General features: G+C 55.3%; 1 protein-coding gene across 3 annotated transcripts in view; it reads left to right on the forward strand.

Moving 5' to 3' along the window:
- Positions 1-1,213: 1,213 nt before the first annotated feature.
- The window catches only part of OLFML2B (olfactomedin like 2B), a 34,326-nt gene continuing 19,411 nt past the window's right edge, over positions 1,214-16,128 (forward strand). For all 3 annotated transcript variants that reach the window (XM_004751399.2, XM_004751400.2, XM_004751401.2), the window contains exons 1-3: positions 1,214-1,615; positions 4,160-4,423; positions 6,174-6,281. In XM_004751399.2, coding sequence (XP_004751456.1) covers positions 1,439-1,615; positions 4,160-4,423; positions 6,174-6,281 — 549 coding nt within the window. In that variant the 5' untranslated portion in view covers positions 1,214-1,438. The remainder of the gene's footprint in view (positions 1,616-4,159; positions 4,424-6,173; positions 6,282-16,128) is intronic.

The raw sequence follows: 16,128 nt of genomic DNA on the forward strand, positions 1-16,128 counted from the left end.
TTTGATAGTTGCCATCGAGTACTTTGCAGATGTATGTATGTGTTTGTGTGAGAGATGTTTCCACCAGCCCAGACATCCAGAACCTTGGATTTTTGTTCAAGAACTCAGATTTAAAAAAAAAAAAAAACTATTAAAGCATATTAATAAAGACTATCATTATACGTGAGTCCATGACCATCGTTCCCACGAGCTGAACTCGGCTTAGTTTATCACTGATTATTACAACGCTCATGCCTTAATGTGAGAGGCAAGGAGTTCGTATCTCCCCAGATTTATAACACTTTTCCCATCTTTGAAGGGGTCTGGCTCTGTTCGGTATTGTCTGCGTGACAGTTGTCCCGGAAGGCACAGTGCCTTTCCTCGGATCCACACTTTATTAATCTCTACAGTAGGTACATAAAAGGGACACAGACTAAGGGACACGGTAACATAATCGCACACCACTGAAAGAGGACGCCCTCTCGGGGATCATCTAGCGACCCGTCCCGAAGCAGGAAGACAGTAAGAGCTGGTCTCTGGGACAGTCACGGATTCTCGGGCAGAAGCTGCGCCCACGCGGACCCGCAGAGCCTCAGAGCCTCCCAGCCGCGCTCCTCGTGCGGAAGAGTCACAGCGGTCGGGACACACTCGGGCAGGGAGTTCGCCGGCCGTCCTCTGGGGGGAGGTATGGCCAGACGCAGCCGCGGCGGCCGGCCCGCGAGCCGCCGGTGGCGCTAAGTTCAAAGCGGCCGAGCGGAGCCCGGGAAAGGGGCTGCGGAGAGCCGGGCTCCTTCTCCCCCGGGGGCAATAAAAGGAGCGCGCCGAGGAGAGGGGCGCGGGCCCGCAGCGAGCGCCCGGTGCCCGCCTCCAACTCAGCGGGCGCGCGGCTCCCGCCGGACCCGCACAGGGACCCCCCAGCGCGGGGGCGAAGTTCGCGGGGGGAAGGGGTGCGCGGAGGCCACGGGGGGAACGAGCTGGACCCGGCCCGGCAGGCCGCCCGCACAATGGAGGCCCCGCCCCTGCCCCGCCCCTCCTCCTCCCTCGCCCCTTCCCTCCCTCCCTCCCTCGCTCGTTCCCTCCCTCCCTCCGCGCCGCCCCGCCCCCGCCCCCCAGCGCCGCGCGCGCCCGGCCCCCCGCCTGCCACCTGAGCCCTCGCGCGGACGCCGCGCTCGCTCCCGGGGCCGCCGCCCCCGCCCCCCTGCACCGCCCCCCGCCCCGGGCCGCGCCCCCGCCCCGCGCCCGGCTCTCGGCCGGGGCCGCACAGTCGCGGCGGCTCGCGCCGGGGAGGACATGAGCCGGGGCCCGGGGGCGCACCCTCCCGCCGCGCTCAGCCGCGCCCAGCGTCCGCAGACGCCCTGAGCCGCCACTCCCGGGCCGCGCCGCCCTCGCGCCTCAGTGCCGGCCCGCAGCCCCAGCCCGCCGCTCTCCCACGGGCGCAGCCCCTCTGCCCGCGTCCCTCATGGCCAAGCCTCTGCTGCTGGTCGTCTGCGGCGCTCTGGTGGCGGCCGGGGTCCAGTGGGGGCCCAGCGCGCCCCCCGCCGGGACGAGCGAGCCCCCGGACGCGCCGACGGTGGCGCCCACGGAGGACGAGACGCTGCAGAACGAGGCGGACAACCAGGAGAACGTGTTGTCGCAGGTAGTCTGCGGGCCCTGGCCACCCCGCGCCCCAGGCCCCGGGCCGCTGCGCCCCGATTCCGGAGGCGATTCCTCAGCGGAGGGACGGGGTCCTCCTCCTGGCGTCATGGGGTCTTTCAAGGTTACCGAATCGGGAGAAAGGAGAGAAGGAAGGCAAGACTCCACACAGCTCCTTGAAAAGGAGGGTTAAAAAAAAAAAAAAAAAAAAAAAAAAAAAAATTCTAACCCAAACCTCTAGTTCCAGGGCTGTGAAAGCGTGGTGGTCTCTTGCCTGTGTGGCTCTTCGTGGGAAAGGGGACGTGACAGCAGGCGGGCGTGTGGGCCGGGAGGCAGACGGCTCTCCCCCGGGGTGGCACTTGACAGCCCAGAGTGGGACGCACACCAGGAAGGAGGGGGTGAAGACAGAACAGCGGCAGGTGTGATGCCCCCCGGTTGGCCCCGCACAGGGGGTACCAGGACAAGAGCCAGCATATTGGAGAGGCAGGGGGAAATGCAGATCTGCTCTCCTCTGGTGGATAATCGGTGGGGGGTGAGTGACAGACAGCTGATTGTGTCGGGCTTTGTGAAGTGTCCCTTTGCAAAGTGCTGGGTTTGACCCAACTTCAAACACCCTGGTTTGTGTTCTATTAGCAAGGGACCGGTGGAGCAGTAAGACTTGGAATGGCAGGAGTGCTGGGTTGGGTAGGGCCGGGTCTCCTGACCGTCTGCAGCCCAGGTGCCTGCAAGGGACAGCTCTCTCGACCTGCACGCGCTCCAGAGCTGGATACAGTGTGGTGGGTGTTGCCATCACCCTAAGGATGGGGCTGGCCGAGGGAGGGGGTCTGTTGTGCTGCCTGCATCTTGCTAAGTCCTTGGGCTGGGTGTTGTCTCCTTTCCGGAGGAAGATCTCTTCACAGTGATGTTATCAAACGCTCGTGTTGCCCTTACCCTTTTCCTTCAGAAGTTACACTGCTTGATGCCGCATAGCCCGATAGCCTCACACTGGCTCCTAAATCGAAAGGACATAAAAATCTGTCACAGCGGGGCTCTGGAGGACCCTGCATGAAAGTGTTCCTGAAACCCGAGTCTAGGAGAGGAAGGAATCCACCCAAGGTCCCAGAGTGGGCTTTGCAGGAATCCAGGCAGAGTTTCAGCGAGCAGACAGCCACAATTTACTGTCTGTCAGCCCATAAAGAGCAGCCGCTTCGGTCACCCTGCGCGGTGACTCCTGCTCTGATCCATTCTGTATTTGACAACAGCTCTAAAACAAATATTAGTGTTAGAAGAAACCCAGCCTTTGCAAGAAAAACATTACAAGCCTTCTTCCCCTAGACGGCATCCCAGGAACATTCCCACCCCAGCAAGGGCTCTGCCTGCCTGCCAGGGTCCTTAGTCAAAAGAAGGGAACCCTTTTCTGTGCCTGGAAAGGGAGAGCTCCGCGGCTCTGTGGCTGGGGAGCTGGGGAGGAGCCTTTTCCCCCAGAAAGCCTGCTTCCATGGTGTGCTTTCCTGCCTGGGGAGGCTGGCAGGGGCGAGAGCTCAGAAGGAAATGTTTAGCATTGTAGAAGCAGCAAGTGCTGCCAGGTTGCTGTCCTGGCTGTGGCCTAGGGCTTGGGTTCAGAAGCTGTTCTAGGAGTGAAAGGAATCCTTAGGCTGAGTAGACCTTACCGAGTTCTGGGCCTGTCTCTTTTCTCCCAGGTCTCTTTTTGAAACCGAAACTATCCTTCAGGGACGCCTGGGAGGCTCAGTCGGTGAAGCATCTGCCTTTGGCTCGGGTCATGATCCCAGGGTCCCGGGATCGAGTCCTGCAATGGACTCTCTGCCCAGTGGGGAGCCTGCTTTTCCCTCTGCCTGCTGTTCTCCCTGCTTGTACGGTTTCTCTTTCTGTCTCTGGCAAATAAACTTAAAAAAATCATTAAAAAAGAAAAAAGAAAGCATCCTTCGAAGGTCAGATCAAGTACCACTTCTCTGGCACTCGGCTGGGGCCTCTCCGGCCAGTTTGAGCCCGGCTGTACTGCACCACATCAGGACACTGGCCTCTCTCTGTTTGGCATGGCTGTGATCTGTGTGGGTGTTGCACCGCGAGCTCCTGCGAGTGGGCTCTCTGGCCCGTCCACTTCCCTCTCTTAGCCCCCGGCACCGTCCCGAGTGGGCACCCTATGAGTGGTCCGTGAGGGATGAGGCTAGAGGCAAAGCAGCCTTCAAACCGGCGCCTCAGCCCTGCCATCCTCTCTTCCGTCCTGTCCTTTCCTTTTTAAACCTCAACCTGGGCTCTAGCGAAGGCAAGGGCTCATCTGTTTTTCCCTTGAAATGATGAAAGCCTAAGGCCCCCTGAGAAATGCACAGCTTTCCAAGACAAATGAAGACAGCTGAACTCCTAAGCGCCTTCAAGGAAATTTCAGTGTCAGCAAATCGTGTTCCGATGACCTCTTCTCCCGACTGTTCGGAGTCGTCTGAGGTCTCCGGCTAGTGCAGGATGTTCGACACAATGAAGGCAGACCCTTCCTGGGAGCCGAGCCGATACCTCTGTTTGCACACTCAACCCCTTCCTCTGTCTCTGTGTCTAGTTGCTAGGAGACTATGACAAGGTCAAGGCTGTGTCTGAGGGCTCCGACTGTCAGTGCAAGTGTGTGGTGAGACCCCTGGGCCGAGATGCCTGCCAGAGGGTCAATGAGGGAACCTCCAGGAAGGACGACTTCTACACCGTGGAAACCATCACCTCAGGCTCGTCCTGCAAGTGTGCGTGTGTGGCACCGCCATCGGCCCTCAACCCCTGCGAGGGAGACTTCAGGCTCCAGAAGCTGCGGGCAGCGGACAGCCGGGACTTGAAGGTAGGACCAGGGCGGTGCGATGCCACGAGTGGGAGGGTGCCCTACGGCCTTTGGGTAAATGGGACCTGGCTCAGCCTGTTAAAGGTCATGTCCCAGCATCTAGCGTGCTGAGTGCGTGTCCGAGGCCGGTCATCTGGCAAGCCGGTCATCCGCAATCCCGATATCTGAAGGGGATGCTGAGAGCAAAGTGCGCCGGCCTCTCCCTGTGGAGCCAGGGAGGCTGAGCCTGGGAGCAGCTGCTGTGCCCAGGGGCCAAAAGAACTCCATGTTCTTCTCCGTGAGAGTTATTGCCACGACTTGCTGTCGGCCCAGAACGCACCCCAGAGGCTAGAGACATAGGAGCGAGCCTGGTAGTCCTCAGCACCGGGGCCGGGGTGAGCCAGGGCAGCAGAAGCCTGGGGCCTGCCATAGGTCGGGATCAAATGGAGACCCGGGTCCCCAGGGTGGGGAAGCTCAGGCCTGCCTGAGGCCACTGCACGGCTGGGCAGAGAGCTTGGCCCGATCTTCACAGTGTGGGCTAGCCGCCTGCAGACAGGCCGACTTGGGTACAGATCTTGGCTTTGCCACTGACTGTGATCCTACTCACGGCGCCTCAGTCACTTGCCTGACCTCCGTCTCCTTGCACAGAAAGTGGGGACTACAGCATCTCCCTTGCGGGGGAGCTGAGATGGCATACCTTAGCAGAATGCCTGATACACAGTCAGAGTCAGGAGCCACTGGTCTCGCTCGTGGATGACCACGCAGAGGGCCACCATGGAGCCTGGTACCTGCCACACACCCTATGACCAGTGGTCATGGATTCCCTTCAAGCAGAGTGGGGTTCCGCAGCAGGTGCTTTAACATCCCGTCCCGGAACTCAGCTGGCCTCACAGAGCTGCAGCCCTGCCTGTAACTACTTTTGGGACTGCCCTGTTATGGGATTGTCTGGGCCCTGAGAGTTTCTGGAACAATCATCTATTAGGAGTCAGAAGACCTTCACAGATTCCATCCTGTGGCTCTCCCCCACGATCGAGCTGCCTTCCTCTGGTGGGAACCACGAGTGTCTCGTACATGGAATTCTTCACCCAGTAGCAAGGCCGGGAGACAAGTGTGTCCGGCAGGCCCTTCGGGGACTGGTCCTTGGCTGGCCGGCTCAGCTTAGGCATCTCTCATCGGCCCCTTTGCCTGCACTCGGCGTGCCCTGGATGCCCCCAGAGCCTCAGCCGCCATCCTCCCAGGCCGCCGGCAGAAAGGCTGGTGCATCTGACAGCTCTTGCCACCTCGGAGAAGGGTCACTGGGCCTCCGTTACCCCAGGGTCAGGTTAGCTTTCAGTGCTGAGGGAAAATCGCTGGTAGGTTCTAGGCCTTCGGGAGACGATGAAGGCAAGTGTTCCAGAAGCACAGAAGAAGTTCCTAAGCCCTGTTGTTGAGTATTTGGTTCGCTTGCTGTGGGCCAGGTGCTGTGCTGGGTAGCTTGGAGAGACTCCTTTGAGCTGAGAGAATAGGAGGTCTGGACAGTTTGGCGAAGGTTTTGGTGACCAACAGCTCTCTGTTGTTCACTTGTCCTTACAGGATTCTTCCATTTGTCTCATCCATGTGTTCTAGTTGTCAGACTGTCTCCCACCCCTGCTCCTGTGCCCCCCACACACAAACGCTAGTTTCCAAGGCCACCTCCCTGTGGAGCCTCCAGCGTGGAGGTCCGACAGGAAGCATCTCGTCCCGGGTCTGTCGCACCCCAGCCTTTGACTAACCCCCCACTCCTGTTTCCTAGCTTTCCACCATCATAGACATGCTGGAGGGAGCTTTCTATGGCCTGGATCTCCTGAAGCTGCATTCCGTCACTACCAAACTGGTGGGGCGGGTAGATAAACTGGAGGAGGTAAGGTTTTGGCTATGCTTTTTTTCTTTTTAGCTTTTATTTCTTTATTTCAGAGAGAGAGCGTGGGCGGGGGGAGGGACAGAGGGAGAGACAGAATCCTCAAGCAGACTCCATGCTGAGGGCAGAACCCAACACGGGGCTCGATCCCAAGACCCTGGGATCATGATGTGAGCCGAAATCAAGTGTTGGAAGCTCTGCCGACTGAGCCACCCAGACCACCCTGCTGTATCTTTGTCTGATCAGGTCCAAAAGTTTGTATCAAACTCCCCACAGTAGTTTTTCAGAAAGCAGGTATCCTGACCAGACTTAACCCATCTTCTTCTTGGAAAGACAAAATAGTAAAAAGCTCACCCCAAATCATGCCAAACTGTTGATGACAAAGAGGATCTGTGACATATAAATGTAAATATCTTTTTTTTATAGACAAGAGCCATACACCCAACATATTTCTGTTTTTACCTTGACTTCCAGGAAACTCAGAGCTAAATGAAATCTCAGAGTACAGTAAGCATCTTACTTCCGGTTTTGAGGTGGTAGCATCTCCCTTCTGGGAGTAGGGTTGTTCATCTCTTCTTCTGGTTTTGTTTCATTATTTCAACTGTCCTGCCGTCCGTCTCCCTACGTGCGTGTGCGTGTGTGTGTGTGTGTGTGTGTGTTTGCGTAGATCCATCTCAAATCCGCTTTAGAGAAAGAAGACGTAAAAATGATTACTAATAAATAACATTCCCCACTGGAAAGCTTTCCGGCTCCTCTCCCGCTGGAAGGACGGACCGGTGGTGTAATTCTCCCAGACAGACATCACGTGGTTCCGACGGGGCTCCCGGGACGTGCATGGCTGGCTCCACGGTTTTCAGCAGGCGGTGCGGGGGGTCTGGTGTGAATAGAAGTCATTCACACAATAATAATGTTGATGCCGTTTTGTTGCTGTCCTGCTTCAAAACAGAGATAAGTCATTTGGTCACCAGGAAGGGAATGACGACCACGCAGCCTCCTTGGTTGGGAGCTTACGGGTATGTGTCGTCTACTGGTGCCCCGTTCTTCAACTGATACTTGAAACAGTGACTCAAAAAATTAGGTCTGTTTAAATTTTAGACTGCGACTGTCAGCACTCCCCTTACGCTTCAGAAAATGTTCCCGGAAAGTGAACACCACTTCCTTGTCCACCTGTCCTTGGGCCCGACTCCCGCAGTGCTGTGATGAGTGCTTTCTGAACGTGGCTGTCAGCTCTGGGAGGGTTGGTGGGTCCACAGTCACTTGAGTTCCCAGGTCTGGCGAGAAGGGTCAGGGCCGTGGAACCCGAGCTTTCTGGACAGTTTGAAGTGGCCAATAGGACCACGTCAGCCCACTCTTCCTGAGGGGCCTTTGCAAGAGAATTAGGCCTAATCTTCACTCTCTCTTTAACTTCGACGGGTGGAGTGAGGAGTTTGGGAACGGTCAGCACCATCCTGCTACCAAAGGCCTTCATCCAGGCCCGGGATTAGTTCTCCCATTTACAACTACTTTCTGGTTCCTTCAGATGGGTTCAGAAGGGATCAAGCCTGGATCCAAGTTGACCTTGGAAATTGGGAAGTTCTTTTTCCCTTGGCCCCCAGAGCCGTGCAAATGTGAGATGCTCCCTTTAAAAGGGGGTTAACATTTTATAGGGAAAGGGCTGACAGCCACCTCTGCTGCTTTCACTGGACCTTGGCAGCCACTTGGTTTTCATTCTGTCTCAAGAGCACAGACCGGGAAAGAAGGCTCCTGGGTAGAGCACAGTGCTCAGGAGGCCACAGTCAGGTGCTCAGCCTCCAAGGGCTCTGCTCAACTCCATAGTCAGGCAGCGAGCCTTTCCTGCTGACAGAGGGTAGGCCTGCATGTAGTGGGCAAATCTGGTGCAGTGACACTGCCCCGGGAGGATGGTGTCCTCTGTGTAGGCACAAAGTAACTGGGTTTTTGCCAAAACCAATCTGAGGTGTATCGATCAGAGCGATCTCTTTTTCCAAAACCATGGTATGTCGAGTAGCAAAAACTGGCCCTTTATATTAACATCAACAGCCCTGTATACTCCCACAGCAGTTATGGCTTTGAACCATCCCATAGACACTGAGCGCTTTTGCTGCCGCAAGCTGGGTAGGATGTGAGTGAGGCCTGTGGTAGGTTCTAGGGAAGTGGAGGCAGCAGCTCAGGCCTTCTGGCTCCTGGGCCAAGGCTCTTTCTAATCAACCCTGTAAGCTGCTTTGAGTCCTTGCTCTCTGCCCCGGGATGCATCAGTTTTTCCTAAGCAGAGCTTCAAGCAACAGCTCTTCCAAGGGCATTTTTAGGCTGAGCTGTGGCTGCGGCCTGTGAAGTCCTGTTGAACAAGATTAAAGTGGAACAAGAGGTTCCCCCAAACAGACTGTCCAGGGCTACCAGGCGCAGTGGTGTGGCCGATGGCACAGATGGGGCCAGGCTCCGGGCCCGCAGAACAGAGCACTGTCTCCTTGTGTGACATTCAGCCTCTGTCTCCTGGCTCAGGCTGGCGGACTCGGTCTGCAGTCTGCAGTCACTGGAAAGGCACAGTGTTGGGTAAATGGAAAAACCAGTCCTCCAGCCGGGCTCTGCAGGAGGAACGGACGTGAAATTCCGCTTCTGGTCTTTGGATATTCTGGAATCCCAAGGGGGGTGCTTTGGAGGTCAGACCAGACAAAGGGGTCAGATTGGAGGGGCATTTTGCCCAGAATAGGATCAGTGCTTGGCAGTAGAAGCGGGCACACGTGTGAACACCACCCCCCACCCCCCATGTGTATGTAGAAATGGAAATTCCATTTGCAGACGAAAGAGGAAGGAAGGAGAGAGAAACAGAATCTAAATGGCTTGAGTCTTGCCTTTTGGTAAAATCAGCTCTAAGAGCTCTGGTTAGTGGGGAGGTCTTGGTTAAGCTTTTGTTTTAACTTAAGGATTATTTTCCTTAATTACTTTCCTTTTATGTGTGTGTTATTTACACACATAAAAAAGAACATAAGCAACAAATGTACAACTTAATTATTACAAAACAAATACCCATGTAACTATCACCCAGCTCAGGAAAGCTCAGCACCCCCCACACGCCTCCCCTCCCCCAAAGGAACCTCTATCCTGACTTTTATGTTAATCATCTTCTTTGCTTGTTTTTTTTTTTTTTTAAACATTCTCATTACCTAAGGATGCATCCCTAAATATAACAGTTTTGTCAGTTTTTGAGCTCTAGGTAGGTATATAGAGTCCTACAGAATTGTGTGTGTGAATGTGTGGGTACCCGTGTATGTGTGTTGGGTTTCTTTTACTCAGTTTTGTTTTTTTGGTTTGTTTGTTTTGTTTTGTTTTGTTAAGTAATCTCTGAGGCCAGCGTGGGACTTGAACTCACAGCTCTGAGATCAGGGGCTGTGTGCTGCACTCACTCAGCCCGCCAGGAGCCCCTCAATTTTGTTTTTATTTATTTAGTTATTTATTTTTAAAGATTCAGTTATTAGAGAGAGAGCATGAGTGTGCGAGAGCAGAGGGGGCAGAGAGAGAGGGAGAAGCAGGCTCCCCGCTAAGCAGGGAGCCCAACATAGGGCTCGATCCCAGAACCCTGAGATCATGACCTGAGCCGAAGGCAGATGTTTACCCCACTGAGCCACCCAGGTGCCCCTTTTCAATTTTGTTTTTAACAGTTACTTATGTTGTTTCGTATCCTGTGGTTCATTTATTTTTACTGCTGTGCCGTATTCTCTTGTGTGACTATAGCGTAATTTATCCAACTGTCCTACTGAGGAGGGATATGGGGTGTGTTTTCAGGTTTTTAATTCATAATAGCCCTGGGAGCTCCCCTGTATACACACAGCCCCATGTGTGTTCCCGGACCCAGGCCTGCGGGCACTTCTCAGTGCTGTGTAAGTGGGAACGGAGCTACCGGGATGTGAGTTAGGCTAACCTTCAGTTGTAGGGGCGATTGCAGAACTGTTTTCCCAAGTGCTAGTACAAATTTACGTTCCCTCCAGCAGGGTATGGAAGTGCCACACACGTCCTCACCAACAGCTGGTACTGTCAGACTTTCCAGTTTTTGTCAGCTTGGAGAGTGTAAGAGAGTCGGGCCATGTGACTGTATTCCAGAAACCTAACCCCCAAAACATCTCTTCTGTTCGCCTGGTGGAGGCCTGAAGCCCCATGGGCATTCCTCTAGAACTGGCCCCAGTAGAAGTAACATCTGAAGTGGTCAGCAGGTCAAAAACTTTTTTTTTTTTTTTTTTAAGATTTATTTATTTGACAGAGCACATAAGCCAGGGAAGGGGCAGAGGGAGAGGAAAAAGCAGACTCCCCGCTGAGCAGGGAGCCCAATGTGGGGCTCGATGCCAGGACTCCGGGATCTTGACCTGAGCCAAAGGCAGACGCTTCACCGACTGAGCCCCCTGGGCACCCCCAAGCCAAGAACCTCTAATGTGGTAGACTAAGGCTGGCCATTGGGAGAGGCTGGGAAGGAGATAAGAGAGGTATGAGGGTGCATTGAAATTGGGGGTGAGTACACAGAACAGGAGGCAGCAGAGATGAGAATCAGAAGTGTAGAAGGAAAATCTGCAGCTTCCAAAGGCGAGGGCAAACCCTGGTCATGGCACTGATTCAGCTAAGAAGAATTTACCCCGAGCTCTGAGGGCACCCAGAGACCCAGAGCTGTGTGGGCTGCCCGAGCCTCGGCATGGGGACGCAGGCGCGGGCTACAACTCAGAATCCAACTGCTGCTTCCAGGAGGTTTATTAGCAAAGTGGAACAAAGGACGGAGGGACAGATAGCTAAAATAATCTCTTATAGCATCACAGTCTTAGTAGGATTAAGTCATTCCCTAAAGAGGGCAAATCTTTGGGAAGAAGCGCCCCACCCCCATTCAGCTGTGGGATGCACCTGTCCATGCTCGTAAGTACTTAGAAATGGGTATGACCGTGTACACACGTGCCTTTGTAGACGTGTGCGTGTGTCTACAAAGTGCCTGCAGCTCCCCAAAGTGTGATTTCTGTTGCCGAAGCCCGGCCCCGGCTGCCAGGTGCGACTCTTCCCTTTCTCTTGCCCTTCTCTGCCGGGCTTTGCGAAACGTGTCCATGAGCACAGGGCATGGTCACCGTGGAACCTTGTGTGTCATCCGAAGGCTTTTCTCCTAATGGCATTGTGTCCAAGTAAGATCTCACATCTGTGATGTGTTTACCAGGCTCAGAACTGGCCTGCTCCCCAGAATGTGCTAGCACAGACATTGCTACGGCTTCTCCTTCAGCCCTGACGATGTGGTGGCCTTTGGATTTCTGGTCTGAAAGGCAAGATCAAAGAGCATTCCCGACTCTGGGGGGATATATCTTTTCACCAACTAATAGGAAAATGTCATGTGCGTCTGTGCAGGCCTGGCCGCGAGTTAGGTCTCTTTCCAGGCCTCCCCTCTCTGCCCGCCCTCTGTGCCCATCGAGACACCCCAGGTGTTCACTCTCCTTCCCGAGGAAATCTGCGTTTGCGGTGAGGCATTTCATGCCTCTCCCACTCCAGGGCAGCCTTGGAGAGGAGTCTCACCCACCCTGTCCGACCCCAGTGTTGTCACCTTGGAAAGGGAAAGGCTTCAAGAGAGTATTTCTAAGCTACATTTCAGCTTTAATGTTATTTAATTCAGCTACATCTGAATATGAGTTCTCCTGGGGTTGTATATATTTCAAATCTAATTTGTCACTGTGGAATGAAAGGTTTTCTTTTCAGCTAAGCAGACTGAAGGTGTGAGAGGCAGCCCTCCATCTGCTGCCCTAGGAACAGCTTCTAGCTGCCAGGACTTGAAGGGGACGTTGTGCTATATAGACGGGTGAGGTTACCCCGATCCAGAAATTCAGCATCAGAGGCCTGGGACTTCTTGGTTCAACTTGTCTGACTGTCCTTCCAGGCTCTGGACTGCTTGAAAGCGACCTGAGCCTGAATCATCTCTATTTCAGTGTGCTGGCCCCCCACCCAAGGTAGACTAGACACTCAGCAGCTGTTTGGTTGGGGGAGTGATTGAAGGGGCAGCTGGTGGCCCCTGCCCCTGGGCCAGCCTGTCCAGCTCCGTCAGCTGTGGTCCGGGATTGTGCCAGGTCCTGCCTGTCTGCTCAGCTGGGACACCGGCTGTTTCTAGCTGCTCTCACCCTCCAGCACTCTCACTAGGGGCTGGAGACAGCTGTTGGCTGGGGTGGCTGTCCCAGGCCACCAGGTCCTACCTGTGTCCTGGAGGGCTCAGAGGGGGAAGGGCAGGTGAGCTGCTGGGAGCTCAGAGCCCCCAGAATCCGGTCGCCCACACGCTCACTTCACCCCCTCAAGGAAGGCCGTTCCCTGTGCCCTCTGGCTTGCCATCTGCATCGGGCCCTGGGCACATTCAGCTAGCGAGTGATAGGGGTCAGGTGGCCTCCTCGGATGTGGAGGCACATGCCTGCTGCAGGACTTAACCCAGCTGCAGTCTGGCTTTGTCTCCTCCTGCAGGGGCCCAGTGCGTCTTTTTACAACCCAGCAGCCTCTCCGGGGGACGAGGGTTCTCACCTTCCCTCTTGCCCGAGCTGCCAAACCTTAGCTCACTTCCCCTTTTCCGCCTACATATCTGCTCCGGATGGCGAGGGCCAGCCCTGCTCCAGCTTCATCTGGGGGCATCGTCGGCCTTTGTGCAAGAACACAGAAGCCTTCCAGAGCTCTGCACCGTGCTCGCTCCCGTCACCCCCAACGCTTTCTGCTTACGCTGTCACCGTCTCACCCAGACACCCCTGTCCCTGTCCAACAGCCAGACAAGGTCAGGACACAGTCTGTACCTGTGAAACAGCTTCCCTACATCCATTCCACCGGGCTGCATACCTCCCACGGCCTGACACCCGTGTGCCGGCTCTGCCCCCAGCTCCACCAACTTCCAGTCCCCTGTGCCCAGCAACCCTCCAGGTTTGCATACTTCCTCCCCTCTGGTGTGCATGCCTCTGGCTGTATCAATGTGAGACACGTGTCCCCTTCTGGCAGTCTGGGCTTGCTCTCGGTGGGCATCTCCTGGGCCCTGGGGCCAACGCCAAGTCCCTCCAGTCCATGGCACATGCTCTGTGAACCCTGCTCATGTCCTTGCCTCTGCTCAGATCTTTATGTGCCGTGGCTGGCTGTGTCCAGCCTCTGAGCCAGCCCCGTCTACAGGCCCTTCCTTTCTCCTCCCTGCCCTCCTCTTCCTCACATCAGCATCCTTGGCGGGGGCTAGATAGGCCCCCATGCCTGTGTCCTCCACCGCATTGCTGGCACCACCTGTGGGCCAAGCTGCACACACTATCACCATCACGGCTGCAGCTGTCCGGAGGGGAAGAGCCTGAGGCCTGAGGCCATGGGCTTCGCTGTTCGGCCAGAGCAGAGTCAAGAGTGCCCCATGTGGGCGGTGCCCCGCGTGCTTCCTGAGAAGCGTGCTTTCGTGGCACACGAAAAACCTTGGTGTGGGGAAGCAAGAATCTCAGGGGATGGTGGGGGGGCCCTGAAAGGCCAGCGCCCCCCCCCCCCAGTAGAGGCGGCCGAGTCGGGGGTGGCTGAGGGGGTGGTCGCTGCCCTGGGGGACGCCCGCTGGCCCAGCCTGGCAGGCCAATGGGGTGATGCCCCTGCCTGTTGGCTGTTTACTCGGCGACTGGCTGACTTTTCTGTTCCTGGGCGGGGGGAAGGAACCGTATAGCTTCTGTGGGTTCTCAAGGCCAAACTGTACCAGACCCTCCTCTGTGGAAACTCCAGATAACGGCTCCTTGCTCAAATGGGAAAGGGTATTGGGGATTTATAAGTCAGGGAGAAGAAGTCCCGTCCAGGGACCTAGAAACCCCAAGATCTGGAGAACGGGAGCCGAGTCCATGGGGCTGCCCCTTTGCCTCACAGCGAGTGCAGAGGCTGGTGCAGACTCTTGCAAGGTGTTCAGGAATCCGGTGGGATCTTGTTTGTAGCAAGGCTCTGCGGGGCCAGGCATTGGGTCCACCCAGCAGGGAGTCCTAGGGCCGCACCGCAGCCCCCATCCTAGAGACTGGGTCATTGACCTTCCTGACGTCTCGGGAGATACAAGTGTCACCCGCCGTGACTTTGACTTTTCATTGGTTGGTGCTTTCCTGGTCCTTTGACTTTTCATTGGTTGGTGCTTTCATCCCTTTAAGGAGGGTGGTCTTCATCAAAGCAGGGTCCTGCAGGGTGTGGCTTACACTTGACCCCTGAGGCCCAGCATGGAGCGCGTGAATGTATTAATGTGGAAGTAACACCCAGAACTCCTGAGCCTGCTGGGCTGTGTCGTATGTCTCAGGACCTTGAGTGGTAACAGGGGGGAGGGGCCCGAACCTGACACAGCAGGTGCTCGGGGATGCACAGAAATCTGTGAATCCTGGGCGCCTGGCTGGCTCCCTCGGTGGAGTGAGTGCTCTTGATCTCGGGGTCATGAGTTAGAGCCCCATATTGGGTGTAGACGTGACTTAAAAATCAAATCTTTAAGAACAAAAAAAGAAATGTGTGAATCCCACGGAGGCACCTGGCACCTTTCCTGTTGGCCCCAGAAAAATCTGGGTCCTATAAAACTGCCTCTTTTGAACATTTGGGCCCCTCTTTTCCAGAGGTGTACCCCAAGCTTCCTACCTTTAAAGCAGCACTTCGCAAACTTGTCTGCAGATTGCCTGGGGGTCTGGTTAAAAAGCACACTTCGATTCAGCAGGTTTGGGCGGGGCCCCAGACTGTCTTCCTAACAGCTCCTGAAGGTGCTCCCCGCTGCTGGTCCGTCCCACTTTGCGGGTCCACTGCACCCCATGTCTCTGCACATGCACATGCGCAGTCTCTCAGAGACCCCAAGGCCACACTGCAGTATTCAAGGCCCCTCTGATGGGCTCCCCATGGTTCCAGAGCTGGCTGAGCACCAGGACCCTCCCGTAGGGGTCTTAGTGGTCCTGTGAGTGAGTTTCAGAGACAAGGACCAGGAGACTAGGTGCTGGGCTCAGCTCTGCCACTTTTATTTTTATCATCCTGGGCAAATCCCATCATTCCTCTGGGCCTCAGTGTCCCCATCTGAGACATATTTGAGTTCTGGGATCCTCCAGGGGCCTAGAAACCTCAACTGTAATATCCTATGAAATATAATAACCACTTTGTGTGTCCCAGGCACTTCCTCATATTTTAACTTATTTACTCATAGGAATTCATCGGGAAAGTGCTAGTATTGCCCCATTTTACCCCTAGGGAAACAGGCACAGCGAGTCTGATTAGCCCAAGATCAAAGAAGTAGCAATAACACCAACATGTGAGCCAGACGGTTTCCTCCAGAATCTGTACTCTTAACCATTGCCCTCAACTGCCACTGGTAACACCTGTCAAGAGTGACTGTTCATCCCCTAAGACTGCTCGATCCAGCTGTTCCTGAAAGAAGCCTTCTTTCTCAGGGGCATTATCTCTTCCAGTGAACTCTGTGCAATTTAGAGAGGCGAGCTTGGCTTGAGCCCCACAGAAGCACAGCAAGCCCTTCCAGGTCTCAAAATCTGCCATGAAATGAAATGCCAGAAAAACGGCATGGCCAGGGGTCCTGGAGTCTGGTTAGTTTTAACAAGTACCTGGTGCATTCTTTGGGGCAGCCCCTGTAGGAGCCACCAGAGCCACAGTGTCTGGGGGTTACTATCTGCCTGGGTACTTAGATACGCTCTCTGAGCTACTGTGCCTTTCCTCTGTGAGTTTGAAATATCTTGCCAGGTGGCAGGGGTCTGACCCTTTACACTCCTCGTATCTGTCTGCTAAAGATGGAAAGCAAATGCATCCTCTGTTTTACGTGTTTGCTTCCTCTACCCCCATAAACAATGCTTAAAGAGAACATCCCATCTGAAAACTCAGATGCAGGACGCCTGGGTGGCTCAGTTCA

The sequence above is a fragment of the Mustela putorius genome, unplaced genomic scaffold, assembly GCF_011764305.1.
Source record: "Mustela putorius furo isolate JIRA1106 unplaced genomic scaffold, ASM1176430v1.1 tig00000997_pilon_pilon_pilon, whole genome shotgun sequence".
Classification (NCBI taxonomy): domain Eukaryota; kingdom Metazoa; phylum Chordata; class Mammalia; order Carnivora; family Mustelidae; genus Mustela; species Mustela putorius.